Source organism: Hoplias malabaricus, chromosome 15 (assembly GCF_029633855.1).
Source record: "Hoplias malabaricus isolate fHopMal1 chromosome 15, fHopMal1.hap1, whole genome shotgun sequence".
Lineage (NCBI taxonomy): Eukaryota > Metazoa > Chordata > Actinopteri > Characiformes > Erythrinidae > Hoplias > Hoplias malabaricus.
The window spans coordinates 20,027,135-20,041,392 of NC_089814.1; the positions used below are offsets into that span (position 1 = coordinate 20,027,135).

Below are 14,258 nucleotides of genomic sequence, written 5' to 3' on the forward strand. Positions count from 1 at the left end.
CCCCAAATAATTAGTAGGTCTCTTGACTTCATCCCTGAGAGTGTGTCTCCAATCTGTGTGAGAAATGAACTGATCACGTACCTTTGTGTCTTGCGAAGTATCGTCCCAAAACGATCAGCAGACACAGCATGGCGAAGACCACCACGGCCACCACTCCCCCGATCACGGCGTGGTCCACCGCTCTCTGAGCTCCTGCTCCTGCTCTGGAGTCTACTGGGGCAAGAAAGCACAGATTCCACATCGCAGTGGAATGAACAAAATCATTCTAATGTGGAAGTGTTAAAAACAGTGGCATGTAGCAGGATATTCTACATTCTCAGAGGGCTGCATCCCTCAAGGTGTTTTAGGGAGCAATTTACACGTGTCCAAAGCAATTTACAATCCAAGTAAACAAATGTTTTCTCTATAAAACATCATCTTAGGAAGTCGAAGCAATAATCAAGGATTGCCCATCAGTTACTCAAAGAGTACGATGTAGTACTAATATATATACAAAAGCTTGTAGACACCCATTACCTATGTATGAATGTGTAAACCGTCTCTACAGAAAAGCATGACATGATATATAGGCTGTACATTAGCTTTAGTTGCTCCTGCTCAATATAAACATCTGCAAGCAGAGTTTTAATCCACCAAGCATTGGGGGTACTTTCAGATATGTTTGGAACAAGGTGAGAGAGATCTGCGATCTATAACTTGTACCTCACTTCATTAATGGTCTCACACTGATGGCATCTGATCCTCCTAGAAATGCCCCAACATCTAGTCTACAACTTTGTAGGAAGAGCAGAAGCTGTTACTGCAGCAAAAAAATAAAAAAATAAAAATAAAAAAATAAAATAATCTTCCTATTAACACCCAACAAACGTTTGGCCATAAAAACTGTATTGCCTTATCTTCATGATACACAAAGACCTTTGGTGGCTTTATGAACTTGCAGGATTTTTGGTCATTTGCACAACAGAAGGAATGGAAGTCCTTTGGAGATTTGCGTGAAAATTATGTCACGGTGATAAAACCCACATGAGCATGTAAACCGTTTGCAATCATTTATTAATTTTATTGCATCAGCCTCCAGCAAGATGCAGCCTGGAAACTCACAGTTCTGGTTTATATATTTTAGGTAATAAGACTGGATCAACTGCGGCATTCGTCCAATATCCCTCAGCATCAGTACCTGACCTCACTAAAGTTATGTGGCTGAATGCCATCCATCCCTCATAGAAATATTCCAAAATCTAGTATAAAGTTTTCCCAGATGGGTAGAAGATGTCCCTGCATTCTTTGGATGATGAGCAGGTGACAACAAAACTTTGACCATTTATTGTATAATCAATCATTTTCTTAGGATCACTCACTATTCACTCACAATATACTTCATTCTTATCCATTTTCTCTACATCTTGTAGAGCTGAATGAATTATTGTACATATTTCGATTTGCAGAGTGTTTTGTTTAACTGCCATATCAAATTGCTGAGGTTTTTCATTGATTTTATCCATTGAGATGTGAACGATGTCTTGTTGCAGCTCATTCAGGGATAATTCTCTACACTGAAAACAGTGAAGAATTGTTTCAGTAATACTTTGGTAATGTTTTAAATTAATTATAGAGAAAGCAGCTGTTTTTCAACAAGCAATGTCTTAGGTAGCTGCAAAAGATTTGCCTGTAATGGCTCTAAAAGACTCTGACTACTGGTTCAAAGGTATCACAAGCTGTTGGATCATACCGTTAATTAGTTTGTGCAACCTTTTTATTTTAATGGATTTTTTAATTGAGCACAGCCTACATTACTGCCCTACCATTCTAGAAGTTAACAACTCTACAACTCCTAAATGTGCAATGTGTATGAAACAGGCTGAACATTACTTAAAGTTATGCTTTTTATTTTTTTTAATCTAACACTTTCTCTCTCTCTCTCACTCTCTCTTTTATAACTCATGTTTATTTTCATTCCCTGTAGTAGACTACCAGCTGTTTCTAAAGACAAATTACATTCAAACAACAATGCAGACCTTCACATAAAGACAAGTTCTGTAGACATATCTTACATATTATTGTTCTGTTATGTTTTGCCTTTCACCACCTGAGGTTTTCTAAGAGCTGCAATTCCATTTCTGTGAGGCACCATTATGCCTAGCAGAGCTGGTTAGAAGGTATAAGCAATCTGATTGGCTGAGAAGATCCTAATCACCTGCAATTTACATTCCATTTTATCCAAACTTGTGCAAAAGCCCACATCTTTGCATGTCTTTGTGATTTTCTCATGAAGATAAGGCTCTTAGAATGGATTAGCAAATGAATAACTACCTTTTTATGGATGTGCCTTGTGGAACTGTTTTTTTTTTTTAAATGGTTAAATTTTTTTTTACACAGTTGCATTTATTTTTACTTCATTGTATTTCATTTTTGAACTGCTTATAATAATACTACAAAACATCAATTTCAAGTTTAAAGAAACAACCAGTCAAAACAATCATAACATAACCCATCCAGCCTCAATTTGATTTCATTCCTTATCATAATTATCATTCAATCATTCATTGCCTGTAACCGCTTATTCAGTTCAGGGTTGCGGTGGGTCTGGAGCCTACCCTGAATCACTGGGTGCAAAGTGGGAACATACCCTGGAGGGGGCACCAGTCCTTCACAGGGTGAATAGAAATGTAATGTCTGTTTATGGAAATAACCCTATTAGTAAAATGAAAAGATATACAATTAAAGATAGAATGTAAATTAAATATCCCATATATAAAACTAGTTTTGTTTAACTAGGTCAGATCAGATATTTAACAGAGACTTTCATATTATTGATGCTTTAAGCTGCAATATTCTTTGTGTCTTATAAGCTTAAATGCTCTAATAAATAGAATTTAATTAAATGTAGATAAGTGAGCATTATCTGACAGACTAGCATAACAATATCTATAGAAGTGACATTGAAATTTGCCACTATTGAGGTAGTGATAGTCATAATCAGATAAATGTTTTGGAGTAAAACTTGCATTATATTATGAACATTGGCTTTTGTTCTTTGTTATATAATACTGTATTTTGCATAATGTATTTTATTAAAAAAAAAAACAAAAAACAAAAAAACATCAATATCAGTCATGTCTGGACGACAGTGGATTCAGTAACGCTCTCTTACACAGTAAACTAGGCCACTTGTTGCAGGTGTTTGTTCTGCTTTTGTTATGGTTGTTAGGGTGCTCAGGCCTATCATGATATGATAGCTAGGAAATTAATGTTCTCCTGTAGTGACATCAATGTGAGATCAAAGGTAAATATCAGACAAATAACTCATCACAGATGATTTCACAGAGCCTGCACAATGATATATATTTAAAACATATTATTACTTCTGATATTTAAATAATTCAAATATTTCAATAATTAAATGAGTTGCACAAGACTGTGATGAAATTTAATTTGCTTTCAGTAAATCATATTTCTAGCCACTTGTGAGCTGAAAATAACTGAATGAAAGTTTCACCATGTAAACCAGCCTCACACTGATGTTCAAAACTTTGGTGCACTGAAAATTGGCCAACACAGCTAGGGCTTCCTGCTGAGAGATAATTACAGTAATGTTCTTTGGGCTAAAGGTGCAACATTATATATAATTAATGTATATTAGTAGAGAGAACATTTAACATATATTGACAAACTATACACAGAAAATGAATACTTTAGTCATGTTTGAAATTTGTTAGTCGCCTTGATAATCCATATCATTAGTGATTCCCAGTAGGAACTCGAGTAGATTAGTAACATTCAAGAAAAAGAAGTTAAAGCTTTGTAAGCGAAAGAAGCTCATCCTCTGGCCATACGGAACTATTTCTAAGAAAGATTTTCATCTTTGATCTGTCCAATATGAACACACATCAGGGGCACTGGTGCTAGGAGCAACAGGGAGAAAGGCAGATAAGCAGTTAACAGTTCATATTTATAAAGAAATGTGGATCGTCTGGAAACTTCAATCTAAGGGAATCTCAGTAATATGACTCAAATGAATCTGGCACCGAAATACACTTTGCCCTCGAGACTAAAAATGTGAATCATTGGTAATTTTAAAGAAAGATTTACACTCCTTCTGCCCAAGAACAAGGCAGGCCTCTGAGGCGGCACACCGTAATGATATGTGAAGGGTATTGATCAAGTGTAGGGATCCATGACAACCCAAAGTTAATGCCGGTTTGTGGACTTGATTGGTTCTTCACGGTGCAAAGGAGGAGCAAAATTTTTCATCAATATCTCACACTCAGTTCGGAAATTAAAGAGTTTGGTGAGAGATGAGGAGAGAAAATGGAGAGGAGATGGTGCTCTACAGATCCCCGACATCATCTTCAGCGAGTACAAGCTCATATTCAAGACAGTGCAAGACAGTGCAACCTCTGTGTCATGTCTCAGTTCAACTCCTCATTGGTGAGATATCAACGGAGAGAAAAACGAACACAGAGACACCTTCTCCAGTGCCTTTGCAAATCTATATTTACTATTCCATCACCTATGTCTCAATAAAGAAAGACAATGGAAAGAGAGAGTGGGGAGGGTCGGAGGAAGACCGGTGTATGTGCCTGAGCAATCCAGCGTTTAGTAATCCAGTCACGAGGAGTTGATCAGTCCTGCCTGTTTACTCACGGCAATCTTCCACTCTCATCTCTGGCCTAAATCTGAGAGCTGGGGGATTTCCTGAGGGAGTTCAAAAACAAAAACGGCAGGCCACAACTTATTAGAGCATAACAAAAACCGCGGAAACACACAGCAGTGTGCTTGTCCAACATCCTACCCAATCTCACCTCATAAACAAGCCGCGTGTGAGATCGGAAAGCAAGTGGTGGGGGTGGGGGGGGGGGGGGTGTTGGTAATGTGGCAGTGCTAGCTGCCAAAGCCAACCAAACATTACTTGATAAACCTAATAGGTTATTTTGACTTCAAATTTCCCCCTCTATTTTTTTTTTACCAGGCAGACGGCAGATTCAATTAAAGTCAGTGGGTATCCGCCTGACACCTAATTCACTCTTGTCAAAGAGGAGGTAAAGACGTGGTTTAACACACTTTCCTATTAAGATGTTAATGTGGACTGGGCTCCAGCAGCAGTCCGGAGGGGGGACGGAGGGATAAACAGACTATGGAAATGTCAGAGATCGCTCCTCTTGAAGCACTCCCCTGAATCTCTTCATCCCTCATGGCCCTGTCAGCCTGACCAGTGGCTTTACTTAACCAGAGACTAGCAGTAACTGCTAAGGTACTTCTCGCTGACTGAGTGGACTTGATAATAATTAACATAACTTAACAAAGGGAATGAATGCAGTGGAGAGAACGGTCTCCATCCTGCACCGAGTGACTTCACTGCACTCTCTCTCTTTTTCTGTTGGTCTTCAACAGAAACAGAAGAGTGTGTGGCTCGGAGCCACAACAGTAAGGTTAGACTGAGACACACCATGGTGACGCATATGGCAATACACAGGTATGCGCAGCCTCACTTAACACAATGACGGAAGTGTAATTCAATAAGGGTCCACCGTGAGCCAGCAATTTGGGTAATGTGTAATTTGAGAGGCAGATGGTTTAGAAGTGAGTAATTCTCCAACAACCACGTCTAATCTCATCCAGCCAGTTTGCCTCCGGAATATTCAATAATTCTGAGGAATTGGTATCTTAATGAAACCCCTTAAATTTGCTCTCATCTCAATTGACTAGAATGAATCATTTAATTACATGTATTGCATGCTGCTTATAGATGAATCATTACCACAAACAGTACTCCTGTTTAACATTTATGACTGGGAGGTAAGCGGCTGGAATACCCAATCACTCATCCTGATTGGATTAGAGGAGAGAGTGAGGGGCGACACAGCCCGCTTTATTGAATCCTGCAGCTTTCAAGCTGGACGTACAGTCAGTGACAAGCATCCCAGTGATGGCACTGCACTGCACTACCAGACATACTCAAGCTGCTATTAAAATGAGAGCCATTTTGCTTAAAAGTAGAAAGTGAAAAACTTCTACATTATGTGGACTTTTCATTTTAAAACTCTTCATTTACAGAACAAATGGGCTCGTCAGCGAAGCATCCCTTCGAGGTTTTAAAAGTACTTCAAACCCTTGTACTGTGCCACTAAATTAATAATGGCATCATGAGTTTGAGCCTGGTTTAGGATTCCATTTAAACTGATTTCTGTTAAGAACCTGCCATTTGTTTATACACCAATCTGCCATAAAATTATGACTATCTTTTGCTATATTCATGGTCCATATTCTCAGTTCCACTGACCATACAGGAGCACTTTGTAGTTCTGCAATTATAGACTGTAGTCCATCTGCTGCTTTTGAATCCTTTCTTTTTTTTATTTTTTTTATTTTTTTTATTTGCCCCCATTTACCATGTCCTTTAATTGTCAAGATCCCCACAGGACTACCACAGAGCATGTACAATTTGGGTGATGGATCATTCTCAGTGCAGTAGTGACACTGGCGTGGTGGTAGTGTTAGTCTGTGTTGTGTTGGCACGAGTGGATCAGACACAGCAGTGCTGCTGTAATTTTTAAACACTGCATACACACACTTTGCAATTTATTAGACATGTCTACCTCATTGGTCCACCTTGTAGATGTACAGTCAGAGAAAATAGCTCATCTGTTACTACACTGTTTGTGTTATCATTCTCTAATCCAACATCAGTGGACACTGAACACTGATTGTTGGTCATTTTTGGTGAACTAATGGTGAACTTTGGTGATTTAATACCTCTAGCAGCTGTGCTGTGTCTGATCCACTCACACCAGAACAACACACACTAACACCCCACAAGCACATAGCTGTCACTTCAGCACTGAGAATGATTCACCACCAAAACATATCTTGTGGTCCTGTGAAGGTCCTGAAAACTGGAGAACAGAAAGTAAATGGGCTGTCAAGGTATGCAGGACAACAACTTAAGTATGCAGGGAAACAGATGAACTACACTCTCTCAGTGTAGAACTACAAAGTGCTCCTGTACGTTCAGTGGCGGTGCCTTTCAGGGTTTCTATCTCTTGGTCAGAAGGTTTTTTTTTTGTTTTTTTTTTTTGTTTTTTTTTTACTGTAACCTTGGAGATGCTCACTTGAGGCTAGAACACAAAATTCTTTAAATCTGCTTTGTGAAAACACAAGTTGTAAAAAGTACTCTTAAATTTAAATTGAATTCAGTTCACTTTAACGTTTCTTTTATTACATTTTCAGTCAAAGAGGCTATTTAGTACAATTCATTTATTTTTCAGAGTCAGGAAAAATGTAGAAAGCATTTAAGAAAATGACACAGAATCCTAAATAACTAGGTAATAAAAATGTGGTGTGCCCTTCTTTGCCTTTATTATAGCTTCCATTTATTTCATTCAACTTGCTTTCAGTTGTCCACAGAAATCTGCTGAAATATTTTGCCACCACTTTTGTCTTCAGAATTATTGAACTACGGCTGAACTCTAAGCTTTTGAACTTATTTCAGTTGACCACATTCTATGCACAAGCTGATTGTATTTTATCCAATATTTAGTAATATCTCCTGAAAAATTTATATATTTTATTGTACCTAACGGCTGTTTTGAAATCTAATAAATGAATGGTAGCCACAGTACTACAGCTGGTGACCTAGCTGAAAATTAGGAATAGTTTTCCCCGACAGGCTAAAAAGTACCATTGATATTCATTTGCCCAAAGTTTTATTTTGTTTGACATTACACTAGATTTAATAATTGCAAGAAAGAGGTTTTATAAAATAATAATACACATACAAAGAGTAATCACATAGTAATCCATGCAAAGTTGTTATTAACTTATAGCATGGACAAATTACAATGGTTCAGCAAAGCTGTAGACAGCTTCTGGCCAGTGGGTGGTTTCTAAAATCTCTCTCCTGTGGTGAGGTAGGATTGCTGTGGACTCCTGGGGTCCACACCTAAGGCTATTGGCTAGAGTGTAGAGGAAAATGAGAGACAACCTCAGTACACAGCACATTTTGGGCTCAGCCAGAGGGGGTTTCTTTAGCCAAGCCCAGTTCAGGCCTGCACTGGCTCATGGGTAAGTGAAGGAGCCCTGTGGCAACATGAAAGCGTCTGTGTAAAACCAGCTGGAGTTGTGTACTACTAGACACATGAACTCTACTGGACATTACAAAAAAAAAAAATCTGTGTGCAAAATCAATGGGCATGGACATTTTTTAATGTGGTTCGACTAAAACAACCGAGCTGGCACTGTGCGATGCATCAACACCACAGGCCTTTACATAACTCCTCACAATTCTACTGTTACTTTTCTTCTGATTCACAGTGTAGCTGACATCCAGTTCACAGCATTAGCTTTTAGATTGAGTGGAAAATATGATTACTATCACTTTGGGCTCTTTGGGGCATCTTTGTAAGCCGCATACACTAAATTCAAAGGGAATATCAAAACCATAGTGTAGTATCACATCAGTTGCAAAGCTTCAAGCTAAAGCTACTGGGAGGAACATATGAAAGAAGAGTGATGTAATGGATAGAACTAACAGCCTCGCAATCCCGCACAAGTCCCATCTCACGCCATCGCACAGGGAAGAGGAAACCCTTAGCTGACATTTAATTCCAGTGTTCAAAGTCCAAACGAAGACAACCGGTGGAAGGAGAGCAAACGTGTGAGAGCAAACAAAGCTGGCGGCCAAGCCGGGACCTGGAGGACTGAGCGAAATACCAGGACAAAAGCAATCTGGCCTAAAGAAGAAGAGCACGCTTTTCTCTCTGAGGGTCTTTGGGCGAGGCCTCTGGGGGCTGCCATGATGGTTCACTGTGAAACCGGTTCCTGGTGATGGAGTTCGTGTCTGCCGCCTTGGAGACATCAAACAAGACAATGAAGTTGTATTGTGTTTAGGGGAATGGCTTGAGAAGGTCAATGAATAAATGCTGCAGTTGCTGTGTAGAGCACATCCTCAGCCTCACTGAAGAAATAAAGTGTGACCTTGTCTGTGGTCACACTCATATCATCCCTTTGCTCTTTAAAAGGTGGAATCTATTGGACAGTAAGATAGAGTACGCTGAACCATCAGCTATTGATCCACCCTTTCTTGTTGTCCATCAGGGCTGACGTTAGGGTACGTAGGATCATAAGGTGCACTCCCAAAATGTATTGCCTTTGTCTTCACTTCTGAATGCTGTTGACTTTTCAAAAGTACAGTGCTTCTTGAGATAAGACACAAGATGACAATTCAACAAAAGAGCAGACTGCAAGCCTAGATTAAGATCTAGTTGACCATCTCCAAGTGTTACATGTTATTTTTTACTTATTTTTTTTATTTTTTTATTTTTTAAAAAGATGAGGTCTTTGGCCAATTTTGTGATTTTTCTCACTGTTTTCAGTGAGGGATGTACATCGTCCTCATACGAGCTAGGCCTGTGGCTACACTTGATCTTGCTCTCGTAGTTAATTACTTCACTTCCTACGCATAAGATGGCGGTTGTAGTATCACTCTGGATTCAGGCGGTCATTGCCCAGTTCTAATAACTTTCTCAAATGAAGCTCAAGGAGTAATAGATACTATCCTCTAGTGAACAATTAAAATGGCCTATGCTCCAGGGATCATTGTAATTTCTGTTTGTGTTCATATATGATAACTAATTTCCTTTAGGTTTTTATGACTTTTTATACAGAGTCAGAGACAAAACAGACATTCAATAGATGTATGTCCTTTAGTTATAAGGTCCGTGGAGAGGAAAAAAACAACAACACAAAACATATTATATATAGGTAAATAGGGCTGGACAAATAATTAAATATCAGTATTGTTGCAATATAAAATGTTTCAATAACATTTGTATGATTTTATATACATTTTCAATATTTTGACATATATTATTTACAGCATCTGTCACTGACTGATGGTCATTACTGGGTGCTGCCATCAGTTCACTGCACTCATGTTTAAAGTTAGTTTAAAAATATAAGTATATAAAATATTAATATTGACAAACCAAGAGGCTGTTGTTTAATGGTGATGTCAATTTGCTTTCAATTATTGGCAGATTTTCTGTAGCATTTTTATTGCTCATATCGATACAGGAATTTTATCGTATTGTCTTAAATTAAGAAATATATTGTGATATAAAGTTTGGACATATCGTCCAGCTCTACATATTATAAATCATTTTATTTTCTGATTCTCTGTATCTAAATGTCATTTTGTAAAGGCCTGATAATATAGAACTTCAGAGAGGGGGAATCTCAAAATTGTCATTTGTTTCATCACATGATCTGGCCGTAATCATACAGCTCGATTTCACAGGCTTGTGAAGCACTTTAAATTATGAAGCACTGTGGAGTGCACTCACCCATCCACTGTGAATATCACCTCCGATGGGGCTTAGCATCCGGTGATCCAACAGAGCTATTTTAATTCAGCTTCAAAATCAGAACAATTACATCCAAATGACATTAAACCCAAATGATACACAATCAGAGATTTAATTTCATGTATCATCTATTAGAACATCTAAGCCTATTTGTGATTACATTTCTGATAGACCGATTCATGTAAACAGTCGACACAAGAAAAAAAGAGTTTCTCTTATTGCAATAAATCCCTCTAATCAGATCTCTCATTAAATTCGACACAGTTTTACAACAAATCCCACATCAAAACCCTCCTCCAGAGATTGTGCAAAACCTAGATGCTGGTAGTAGATAAGCTTTTTGCTGAAAATACAGAATGTCCAAAAACACTTCGTAGATCAAGCATTAGTGCTGTAAAAAGCAGCTGGACACTGGCCGTCATGTTTTGACTTTCAAAGACAGTAGACTAGCTGTGGCAATTTCCTTAATTGTTCTCTCTCTGGTTGCCATTTCCATGATGGAGGGAAGTGCTGACTCCCCACGCAGTCAGGCTCTGCAGCAGTCCACTGAATATTACTTATACCCAGACTTAAAGTGTACTGATATTAGATTAAGTGATGAGTAACATCAATGGAGGCTGTGAAAGTAACAGTAGATTTCTCTTCAGGAACAAAAGGCCTAAGGGGCATGTAAGCAGGACTGATACTGTACTTTCTGCTAAATGACTCTCCAGGACCGCTTGTATAAATGTGCTAGCCTTTTCTACTGAGAAAGCCAAATCTCTTCTGAAAGAATGGCCAGGCCAGTGTGTGCCCACAGGCTAGCGGAGCCCATTGCACTCACTCAGGCGCAATCAAATTGACAAGAAGGAAATGTCGACCCTCAGGGCAACAAAAGTGTCTCATTTCAAAGGACGTGTTGATCTCCGAGACAGGAGATCTTCTAATTGGATCCTCTAATCTTCTAATTAAGCAATAGTGATTGCCGTTGTGAGAGTGTGAGCAGACTGTAATGAAAGAGCTCTGCTCTTGGGCCTATGGGCAGATGGATGACAGATGTGTTATTACAAAGCCTGTCTGCATTTACCTGTGTCCCTCCAGCCTGGAAGCAGTCCCGCGCCTTTGTGGGAATGTAATTAAAAATCTCATTGACCCAATCTTTAGCTGTCACTTAAACGAGAGGCTTGTGTATAATGTTCTATTCCACTGTATCCACTTAAAGGTAATTGGTCTACATTGGGTGTAAACTGTAAACACTGCATTTCCATTGAGGGTTTTAACTGAAACTGGATTAAATGCAATGGAAGCAAAGGACCTTGACCATAAAGCAATATGTCAATCTTTAAGCAGCCTCCCATGTACCTAGATTAGCTTGCAGCAATCTGTGCTCCCATTTAGTGGGTTACTATCTTTCAATCAATGAAGATGTGAACATAAGGCAATAAAAATGACAGACAAGCAACAAATCTGTAAAACATGTTTCAGACAGACTTCAGGTAGCCCTCACTGCACAATACATCTGTGGTGTCTAACAAGATCTGTCCCAAACATGGCATATGTTTGGGGAAATATAAGCAACGTGTGATCTGAACCCAAATGAAATCAACAACAAGAAAGTTCCCTGGAGACAAGTGCTTTAAGAACAAGAGCCCCTATCTCTGTTTTTTGTTCAGGCACATTGTGATAATAATTAGTGATTAAACTAAAGCATGGCCCATTGTAGATGACAAAGGCTGGTTAGATTCAATTCAATTTCCACTCAATTTCCTTCGCTGAAATCTCAGGAGTTATTCTGAAAGGTTGCTGGTTAAACATATTAAAAATCTAATTAGCTCAGAAATAAAGAAATCTGATGAGGCCTCTTTGGAAAACAAAAACAAAACCAGAAAAAAAATCCTTATTTAATTTTTCTAAACCCCAAACTCTTGTATTATCTGAAACATGTACACACGATACCATAGCAACAGCAGACTTGTGGTCAAAGAAGCATTATGGGAAGGAACCCATTACTGATGTGAACTGCATCTCACATTTTCTAAGGGCCAGAACCTATCCTTTATGTCTCAGTAATACAATCCTGCAGAGAGGCGGAGAAGAAATGGTGGAAGCATAACTGACTTAGCTTCCTAGTTGCCCTTTTCTCTCCTCGCTGTGTGTTCATCATTCCCTTAACGGTGGCCACCCGTCCCCTTCAGCTGCAGCCTAGAGCTTTGTCATTACTGCTAGCAAAGGCAGCCCCCATAGAGCCATATTTACAGTACACAGGGGCGGACAGATCTGGGCCAGGAGGGGTGACAGTAGGCAGGAGAGCAGAATAAGGACATCCTTTACAAGATGCCTGGATTTGCTGGATTTTTTTTTTTACTTGACAGGTAACACTTGACAGAGGAGTTCCTGAAGTACACAAACAAGGTTCTTGTTTGATGCATATCTTCCTCCCATGCGTCTAATCACTCCTGAGTTTGGAAATCTCCTCAATAAAGGGAAATTAAATCTAGTCCAGGTTTTGCGTCTTTTTCTTTCCTTCTTTTTCCCCCTCCTCTCTCCCAACAACGTCTGCCCTTCAGATGACAGAAATCCCTTGGATTGCAGGAGAAATTGTGTGGAATAACTCATATCCACAACAATCCAGCATTATGCAAATCTGAAAACAACACATTCAACACAAGGGACTGCAGCTGCCCTGTTCTATGAGAAGCAGGGGAAGTGAGGTTTGTCAGAGCTAATCCAGGATAAGATGTCCCTTCCAGGGAGCCGTACAAAGCTAGGCGCAGGCTTGGCCTATTCCTCAGATGCCGCCTTCATTTCCCCTGAGCCATGGGATCAGTGCTAATTCTCCTCCCCAGTCGCCGGAAAACTGGTTGACCTGCTGAAGGCGGCCATTTGCGTCGTGCAGAGTGTAAACGTGAACTCGTGCACGATAGGCAGGTCGTGGTATGAAGCAGAGAGATGCCCTCCAACTCTTCCTGCCTTTACCTCCATGGCAGAGTAAATGGCTCAAGATTCCACAATGAGCATCCCGACAGTAGGGAAAAAGATGAATAAAATGTCAGTAGGAGCCTGGTAAGACGACATCGCTAGCACAGCTCTTGGAAACTCATTTTGTGTGGCTTTTGCCGAAATTCATGCCGCTTCAAGGGGCTGGGGTGCACTGGTGTAGCCCTCTCACAGCGGGTAAGCCACTTCCTAGCAGTGCAAATGAAAACCTTTGGCTGGCTGAGTGGGTGGAAGCCTGAACAGGTGTGTCTTTAATACAGTCCTCACATCAAAGACATGTCCATGGTACAGCATGGGCTACAGAGTGAAAAGTTTCCCTGCTCTCAGCATGGGATTTTTTGACCAGTTGTAGTTACTGTGACAGCTGAGACAAATCTTTGATCATTCAGACGTTTGAATCTCTTGACCAGGATGACTGAATTATTACAGCATATTTAACCCTGGCATTAAGGAGGATTTAACTTTAGCTCCTACGAAATGAATAGATAGTCACTGTTTTAAAGGGGAAAGTAATTAAGGGTTGTCTCTGGGCTTGGACAGCACTGCAAGCCAGTGAACTTTTGTGTCTGCATTCGTCCTTGTATTTTAGCTTAATGTTCTTTACCCTTTTAGCCTCTTGTTCTTTATTCTTTCATGGTGTCTGTGCATACACCTGTTGAGTATCTGTTGAATGACTGGTTGAGCCCTGAGGAAGGGCCAATGTTGAGAATAAATTATTTGGCTGCAAACGATAAACTAAGCATATAAATATCCACCCACAGTTTTGCTAGGAAGGTTGGGAGAGAGGAAGCAGTAATGAGGGAAAGTGCTGGGAGGCCAAAAGGAATACGTTAACGTGGCTAGGTGCTGGCTGCTCTGGTCCAAGAGCTTGGGAGGATGCTGAAGTATACAGACTGCAGGTTGACGAGATCCTGCATTAGA

At 39.7% G+C, this 14,258-nt stretch overlaps 1 protein-coding gene across 6 annotated transcripts in view; it reads right to left on the reverse strand.

Annotated features, from left to right (window-relative positions):
• Nucleotides 1–14,258, reverse strand: part of cadm1a (cell adhesion molecule 1a) — a 304,829-nt gene that overhangs the window by 902 nt on the left and 289,669 nt on the right. For 3 of the 6 annotated variants that reach the window (XM_066646118.1, XM_066646117.1, XM_066646113.1), the window contains one exon: nt 82–210. In XM_066646118.1, the coding sequence (XP_066502215.1) occupies nt 82–210 (129 nt within the window). Of the gene's footprint in view, nt 1–81; nt 214–14,258 lie in introns of all 6 variants that reach the window. The other 3 variants (XM_066646115.1, XM_066646112.1, XM_066646114.1) reach the window with 1 other exon arrangement.